General features: G+C 39.3%; 1 protein-coding gene across 1 annotated transcript; it reads right to left on the bottom strand.

The window, feature by feature from the left end:
* Nucleotides 1–3,111: 3,111 nt before the first annotated feature.
* On the bottom strand, nucleotides 3,112–8,195 carry LOC144515279 (extracellular calcium-sensing receptor-like). Its single transcript, XM_078245986.1, has 8 exons — nucleotides 7,889–8,195; nucleotides 7,056–7,350; nucleotides 6,663–6,952; nucleotides 6,093–6,385; nucleotides 5,106–5,311; nucleotides 4,751–4,972; nucleotides 4,309–4,432; nucleotides 3,112–4,215 (listed from the first exon to the last, which is right to left on the bottom strand). The coding sequence occupies exons 1-8, from the start codon at nucleotides 7,993–7,995 to the stop codon at nucleotides 3,317–3,319; spliced, it is 2,436 nt and encodes an 811-aa protein (XP_078102112.1). The 5' UTR covers nucleotides 7,996–8,195; the 3' UTR covers nucleotides 3,112–3,316.
* Between the last annotated feature and the right edge of the window lie 1,059 nt (nucleotides 8,196–9,254).

The raw sequence follows: 9,254 nt of genomic DNA, 5'->3' as shown, positions 1-9,254 counted from the left end.
AGACATATAATGCAACATTTTGCAAACATGGCTAATGCAAAACTCATGGGTAAAATTGTACAGACTGGGAAATTAACAATAGTGTTGAACAACTGCCAGTCTTACTTTTAGATTATGTATGGTTGTAATTAGTTAAGACTTAAAAAAAATTTGTCTAGATGAGCTAGTCTGACTAGAACAATGCGCTTGCTGGTCCAACATGACATTCCAGCCAATAGTCAAATGTGGCTTGGCTACACTTTTGGCTGAAATGAAATGGTTGTTTACACACAACTTTCACATGGGTCATTATTTTGCAACTTACAAAAAATCCTATAGCTGATATAGCTGACTGCATAAAGCAGTGATGAAGCATGCCACAGTTGTTGCTGCTGTTGGAATGGAATCCTTAACGATGATATGATTTATGACTTCCTTCTGTTTTGTTGTCAAATCAACATCAAATTTCAGCAGCTTGCAGGCCTTTTTGTGGTTGGTTGCAGGTCAGAGAACAACTTGGTCAGTGCTTCTGGACTGAGAGAGAGAGATGATGATGAAACTCTGACCCATGCGTACGCACATTTTGAAGACAATGGGAATTGGCGACGCAAATGGTGAGGTGGTGAACTGAAGTCAGAATGCAGAAAGTAAATGTGGGAATAACGATTACACGATTAATATTTTAAATATTTAATTTTAAGTATTAAGTATTGATGTCTCACACAAATTATTTGACTCCATATCATCCACGTTATCATGAAGATTAAATCCAGCAGTGTAACATGGAAGGTAAGTATTTTTTTTATCTGATCTAGCATAAGTATACAGCATGGTAAGTAACTCAAGTAAGTATTAACATAGGAATGTACAGCTAACTTAGCACAGACCTCAATAGGAATACTCCTTCAAGCTAGCTGCTAAGCCGAAAAGTGAAGCAGGCCACAGAAGACTCTTCCTGCTTTGTGGATTGGGGGTATGAAGAACAGAGTTGATTGTGCTAAAAAGAACATGAGGTTTATGGCATTTTTTCCAATTACGTCAGAGAGGTATTTAGCCTTTTCAGCTTTAACAATTACTTGATAACTACGCCAGCTTTCCTTTAGGATATCGTAAAATACCTGACATTTATGTTTTTTCCATTGGCGCTCAGCTCTCCTACACTTTTGCCTAGCAGTTCAAGTTAAGTAATTTATCCAAGGTTAAGAATTAGGTTTGGAACGCCTGGGTTTTAATGGTGCAATTTTGTCGAGAATTTTTCTACTGGTGAACGAAAAAGAGGAAATCAACTCATCTGTACCTAGACAAGCGGAGGACCCTATAGTCTCCATAACAACATTTTACAACAACAACGTTTTGGAGAATTGGGCAGCAGTAGCAGGTTTAATCATCCTGCAGAAATACAGTATTGCTGGGAAGGGAAACGTCAAATAAAACAGGTGCATGGTCAGAAAAGACAGCTTTGTGTATTTCGATATTTAAAATAGGCAAATTGCATGACAAAACAAGGTGTGACCATGGATCTGTGTCAGACCACTTACAAACTGTCTAAGGTTAAAAGCGTCGATAAGATTTAAAAAATCTTTAGCCAGCAGATTTGTAGGACAGCATACATGAATGTTCATATCTCCTACAATTAAGATCCGGTCATATTTCGGCATAATTTCAGACAATAATTCAGAAAAATCTCCGATGAAGTTCTTGTTGTATTTAGGAGGTCAATAGATAAGTGCACACAGAACGGGCTGAGATTTGCCCAATTCAAACATTGTTAATTCAAAACTCGAAAAGATAGTAATTGACAACTGCCTGCAGTTGTACTTATCCTTAAAAATAACGGCAAGTCCTCCTCCTCGACCAGTAGTCCTCGGTGAGTTAAAATATGTGCAGTCAAGCGGTAAAAGTTCAGAAAAAGAGCGGTAATCGGTACCAGCCAGGTGCCGGCAGGATCCAAGGCACGCCAGGAAACATAGCGATCTTGAAGCAAACAAAAGTGACGACGGGTTCCAGGGGCAGGATAATCCGCTAGGTAGCTTCACTAGCTGGCTGCTGCATTTCCCAAGGCATCTAGAGCGACTTCTCCGGACAAGGGAAGCCGGATTGAGAAAAGGAGGGAGAAAAGTTTTCTGACCACCCCAATCACACTCAAGCAGCGCTTGGCGATCATAAACCAGCAGACAGTCAATATATTGCATAAACAGTGACACAAACAGTAAAATCACAAACAATTTGCCCTTCACCAGACAGCCAGCCACATAAACTGGTGCCATCTTGCTTTATCTAAGTTAATGGCCATGTATTTCCAACACCTCATCATTCAGAGAGCTAACTGTTCAGCAGATCAATAAAGTCCTGTTTCAGCACTTGAGATTGTTGCTTTACAAGATCATTTGACCATTTAATGTTCAGTATGATGTTTTTCACAGTTGGGTGTGCTGCCACTATGTGCATTATTGTTTCTGCCAATTCAGCGACTTTGACTGTCCTTGGGAAAGCAGAGTATTGTTTTTTGTTTTTTTTACTGAAAATGCTTTTAACATCTCTTACAGCAGAGTCACCCACAATCAGAATTTGAGGCCCAGTCGTTAGCTTTGCCGGTAGCCCTTTACTTTTTGAGTTCCTCTCAGTCCTTAACCCGGGCAGCCTTACCCTCTGCAGCAGTGACGCAAATCTGTTGTCCAGTTGCACACTCGATTGTTGGGGAGGTTTTTGTTGCTAATTTTCTCTTTCCCAGCTGTTCACGGCTGTGTCCTACTAAGTGCTTGAAGAGGTGCTCTGCCTCGATGACATTGAAGGCAAGCTGGTCATATCACAAATCTCAGGGTGCTGTGCTCGTTACTCGTCCTCCCATTTCCCAGGGTTTACTCTTTGGCTTTGCTGTTAGGCTTTGCACCAAGAGAGTTCCAGGGAGGACTACCACTTTTTTACCACTACCACCATTTATTGGTGCTACCTAGCCATGTGTTATTCTTTAAAATGAATTTTATATTGTATGATGCTATAACTGAACTTGCTCATTCTAAATCAAACTTAGATTGATTGAGTGAACTTGTTTATTAATCCTACAAAAATATTAAAATAGTAATGATGTAATCAAAATGTTGAGACAAAACTCAGTACCACACATTGTTGTCATGCATTTTGACTTTATTTATTCACATTGTTATTTTCAGTTAAATGATGAAAGACTATTTCAGCCCATACAATTAGGAAATATTTAATGTAAAAACAAACTTGTGAATATAAATATTTGAATCCACAAGGTAAAGGCTATGCACAGCATAAGCTGTATAATGTATGTTGCCAACTTAACTACTTCCAAACCTCCGGAATTTTAGGATTAATCTTTGTTCATTAAATATTTCTTGGTGTTCTTCTCGGGCTTAAACAATATGATGAAACACTTTGGCGCAAATATACACAGTATTAGTCCAAAACTGGAGGCCAGAATGGCAAATATCTCCACAGCCACAGTAAATTTCCCAGGAGAGCTGAGATATGCAGGGATAAAGGTGATCCAGACTGCACAGAATATCAGCATGCTGAAGGTGATGAGCTTGGCTTCATTAAAATTATCAGGTAATTTCCGAGCTAGGACAGCTAACACAAAGCAAAAGACAGCCAGTAGGCCTATGTACCCAAGCACAGCCCAGAACCCAATAACTGAGCCTAATGCACACTCCAGGATGATTCTCTCCTTGTGTATGGTTAGGTTTTTCATTGGAAAAGGGGGACTAAGAACCAACCAAATAGTACATATTAAGACTTGAATAAGCGTGAAAAAGATTACAGTCAATCTTTGCTGTGGAGGACCAAACCATTTCATCATATTACTACCTGGGAGTGTAGCTTTGAAGGCCATTAACACTACTATTGTTTTTCCAAGAACACAAGACATACAGAGGACAAAGGTGATTCCAAACGCTGTGTGGCGCAGCATGCAGGACCATTTAGAGGGTTCGCCAATGAAAGTTAATGAACATAAGAAACATAGAGTCAGGGAGAAGAGCAGCAGGAAGCTCAGCTCAGAGTTATTAGCCCTGACAATCGGGGATGTCCTGTGACGATAGAACACAGCCGCTGTTATAATGACCAGACAGGCGCCACCAACTGAGAATGCAGCCAGGATGATTCCTAGGACCTCGTTGTAGGAAAGAAACTCTACAGGCTTGGGGAGACAGGTGTCTCTCTTTGCATTAGGCCAGAACTCCTTGGGGCAAGGGAAACAATCAGGGCAATCTGAAAAAATAAAACAAAAAGGCCTTCTAGCAGTCGTACTGTATATTGATCTTGTACAGTACATCGGCTATGGATTAGGAGAAAAACAAATACCTGTAGCATTACTAATCTCTCCCTCAGGACACAGTATACAATCATAACAGCAGATGGGTTTTCCTTTCTGCAGCAATTTACGAGTTCCTGGAGGACAGCTGTCAGTACACACTGACACAGGCACCTGGCACATAAAGAGAGACAAATTCATACGTATTCATGTATGCCCTAAAGCTTCGAGGATTAAAAGATAGGTATTTATTTATTGAACTATATTGACACATTTAAATATGTATCGCCTCATTTATTTATTTTAGGATGTGTTATATACCCATATTAATTTATTTATGTATTTATTAATTTATTTAATATTGAATAAACTGTCATTCTAAAGTAGATTACTGGTTACAAGCAGGCTCGGTAGTGATTGGAGGAACAGTTACAGTGAACAAAAATTCTTTCAATCATATTTATGTAAAAGTATTGCTTTTGGGCTGCTTACTTGTGTGGCACCATCCACCCAGGTGAGGTTTCTATTGATTTGTAATTTCTGGCCCACTGGCAGTGATGCATCATATTGCCCTACTGTCACCAACTTAATGCTGCCACTCTCAGTTTTTTGCCAGTTAATCAGCTCATATCTGGTCACAGGATCACCGTTGGCATCAAATGACACATCATAACCATTTCGGGAAAAATTTACTTTCTTCAGTTGATTAAGAACCTGCAAAGATGAAATAAAGTAAAACAGTGAGGGAGAGCAAGGAAATAACATCAAATAAAACAAATATTTTATGCCAGAAAAGGTACATTATGGAAAAAAAGGGAATTGGCGTTTTCACTTATTCTCAACTGACCTCTTTGGACTCTATCCTGGTGAATTTGTCACACTGAGTTGTAGAATTTGTTTCCTGGCACACTGCTTTATGAATGGCATGAGCTATTGCATAAACAGCCTTGTAAACCATGTTGGTGACCCGGAGCTGAGATGTGTCAGTGTACGGGCTCTGGAGCGTCTTTATGTCTTCAGTTCCATCACATAATCTCTTGTCTATGGCTACACCTAAAACACATGACAAAGGCCTTGACAATAATATGTGATATTACATTATTATTCTCTGTGTTTATTATTAGTCTACCTCCAGCAGGAGGGTGATGTTTTTGGTTCAGTTTGTTTGTCTTTTTGTCAACAGGAGTACGGAAAACAACACGCCTGCCTTTCATGAACCTTGGTAGAAGGTTGTATCATGGGACAGGGAAAATCCCATTCAATTGTTGATCAGATCCGAATCACGGGGCAGATACATTAATTAGTTTTCACTTTTGTTAACATTGCGAGAAATGGTGGTCTGCATTCTCCAAGCACTCTTCTAGTTGTCTTTGATTCATTTTTGTTTTTTTAACCTGCTAAACGTGCCTTGCAGAAATCCATATATCTACATTGTTCTAATTTATTAGAAATGTATTTTCCAATACATTTCAAAGCACTGTTTTGCAGATTTGCCTTTTTGTTTTAAAATTGTTGCTGTTTCAGTTTGTATCTGGACAAGTCTTTTTTTTTATTTTTTATCTTTATTTATGCTAGCTCACGTCAACACAAATCAGTCATCAGACATTAAAAAAAGGCATAAAATTAATTTAATTAAATACTGACATGATCTACCTAACATATTTAAAATAAATGAAATGATCTGATATCACAGACAGTATGATAGCCTTAATATAACTAGAAACACAGGAAGCTCCACTCAAACAATAAAAAAAAAACACAAAAAAAAAACACGACCACAAGGACACAACTGTGGGTGCCTCTCTTATGTTAAACATAAATACAAATGTCTCACTTTTTCCCAGCCTGCAGTTGAATGCATCCTCCCAGAACTCAGTAAGCACTGGAGAGGCAGCCACTTTAGAAGGAGAGAGATCCAGCAAGAAGTCTCTCAGACCTGGGATAACAGATTTCTGAATGCCAAATCCGATGGTTCCAGCACAGAAGCTGAACTTCAGCATGTCTGGGGAGGTTACCCATTCACTGCCTATCCACTGGCGAGGTGGAAAAGGCTTGAGTGACAGCTCTTCCAGCAGGATACTCATGTCTACAGGGGATGTATATGCCACAACAACCATAGCTGTCGACCTGGAGAGACATTTAAAATAAATACAGTATACGTTTTAAAATAGCTATCAAGAAACTAAACGCAAACAAAGACGAGATAGCCTATATGACACTTTAGAAGGCTATTTGGTCTGACTGACCATTTTTATAACAATATCAATAATGCATAAACGTGATGAAAAAAATAAACATTTCCAATTTGCCTCTGAACATAAAAAAAATTGTCCATCTTACATTTACAGAACATTTTTGTTGTGCTTTTGTGTGCAGGACAGTGTCAATACAGGGAACATCAAACCTGCGAATAACATCAGCTACTCTCTGGATCCTGCTACGGGGGTGGGTCCGATAGAAAGATTCAGAGTATTCCACACAGATCCCCTCTTTGCGTGCTGCCTCCAGGAAAGACGCCATACCACTATTGCCATAATCCGAATCTGACCGGACAGCACCTATCCAAGTCCAGCCAAAGTGTTTTACCAGCTTGGCAAGTACGTCAACCCGGAACTGATCACTAGGAATTGTTCTGAAGAAATTTGGGTACTGCTGCTTATTGGACAGACATGCACAAGCGGCAAAGTAGCTCACCTGAATGAAAAGAACACAGTAAATGTTAATGGGACACACAAAAAAATCAGCACTGCATGGTCTCTATTCCAATTTTTTTTCTCCAGAAATTCAGAATATTTACTTGAGGAATGTTAAAGCGCCCGATGATGCGCGAGATGCTGATGGATGACGAGGACTCAGACTCACCAACGACAGCCATCACCATACCAGATTGTGAGCAATTGTCGCTGGTGTAAAACACCGGGTCCAGGCCATTTAAAAGCTGGAATGCCACATGCACCGCCACGGGCACCGAGGAACACGCGTCATAGATGTGATAACCGAGTTTGATTCCCGGCAGCAGCTCCGTGCTGTTGTTTATCTCCTCGATGGCGAAGATCATTGCGCGTGAGAAGCGCAGTTCACGGGTGTTAATGCTGCAAACAGACACTCAAGTCTCTTAATCAAGGACTATCACAAATTAAAGAGAAATAGTTGTAATAATAAAAGGAAATTGCAATTCATAGTTATTGAGCTGATAGCTGCCCATATGTGAACAAAATACTGTACAGGCATCAAAGAGTGCCTGAACACCAAAAGTCAAAAGATTAAATATGAGTCAAAAATGTACAAGAATCCTATTGCACGGTTAATAAAATAGTTATAGTCAATAGTCTTAATTTGTTTGTATCTTCTTAAATATAATTAAGTCAGTTGTTATACAAATACATTTTCAGTTAAAATTCAAAAATGTTTTTTTTCATATCAAACTCAAATTTGTAAATGTGTGAATATAATACCTGCAATATATATACGACTAAACACTGAATTGGCACTTTATGTGAAATATAGGTTTTTTTGTTCAGTCCAACACAAAACCTGCAACACAATTGTAAGCACATGATACAAAGCACAATAATTATATTGCAACACAGTCAAACATCCTCTTATCCCCCACTTTACCCTCTTACTAACCTTCCTGTACATCTTAGTAGCTCAGGCATGGTGGCGTAGTTATGCATCACTGTGTCCATGTAGTGGTGTATGGACAAAACACCACCAATGACATAGTCGCCATCCATTGAGAACACAGGGAGACGAGTGGTACCCTGGAGCTTACATTTCACAAATGAAGTCTGAGTGCTGACTCCAGCACCAATCCTATCCTCTGTAAGCCCAGCCCTTTGTTTAACACCATCCTCAGAAACATTCAAGGCAAGAGCTGAGTTCAGCTCACACAAACCCAGAGACAGGATCAGGCCAATACAGAGAGCAGAGATCTCCATCCCTCGACTGTGAGCATATGGGCATGTGTGTTTTATAGATTTTCAGACAAAACCTTCCCTCCTTCTACTGTACGTCAGTTTACTTTACATCAGAGAGAGGATGGCCTTCTCATCTATTTGGCTTTGCTTTAGCTTATATTAGAGTTAAGCCTAACAAATGCACGCCTTCAATCCCATTTAAAAAATATGCAGATACAGAAATAATATTTAAAAGGAAATTATTTTATAATAAATGAAAGTTTATGTTGTGAATTTAGACTTAATTTATTCACTTCATTTTTATATTTTCAGCCCATGATGAAAGAATATTTATAAAATATGTCAACATTAAAAGGACATTCACAAAATGACAATTAAGAAAATATTAAATGCAAAAATAACCTATTTTAGACAACAAGGTGAAGACTTTGTTGGATGTGCACAGCATACATAATACGTATGTTGCCATCTTAACTATTTCCAAACCTCAGATGTCTTAGGATTAATTTTTATTCATTAAATGTTTCTTGGTGTTTTTCTCTGGCTTAAACAATATAATGAAACACTTTGGAGCAAATATACACAGTATTAATCCAAAACTGGAGGCCAGAATGGCAAATATCTCCACAGCCACAGTAAATTTCCCAGGAGAGCTGACATATGCAGGGATAAAGGTGATCCAGACTGCACAGAATATCAGCATGCTGATGGATGGCGTGGACCCAGACTCACCAACAATAGCCGTCACCATACCAGAATGCGAGCAATTGTCACCGGTGTAAAACACCGGGTCCAGGCCATTTGAAAGCTGGAATGCCACATGCACCGCCACGGGCACCGAGGCGCACGAGTCGTAGATGTGATAACCGAGTTTGATTCCCGGCAGCAGCTCCGTGCTGTTGTTTATCTCCTCGATGGCGAAAATCATTGCACGTGAGAAGCGCAGTTCACGGGAGTCAATGCTGCACACAGACACTCATGTCACTGTTTGAATTCAGACAAGGACAATTCACAATTTTAACAGAAATACATAATAAAGGAGAACTGCAAATCATAGTTTTTCAAAATAAGTTATA

Source organism: Sander vitreus, chromosome 3 (genome assembly GCF_031162955.1).
Source record: "Sander vitreus isolate 19-12246 chromosome 3, sanVit1, whole genome shotgun sequence".
NCBI classification, from domain to species: Eukaryota; Metazoa; Chordata; class Actinopteri; order Perciformes; family Percidae; genus Sander; species Sander vitreus.
This window is presented reverse-complemented; position numbering and strand designations above follow the sequence as displayed.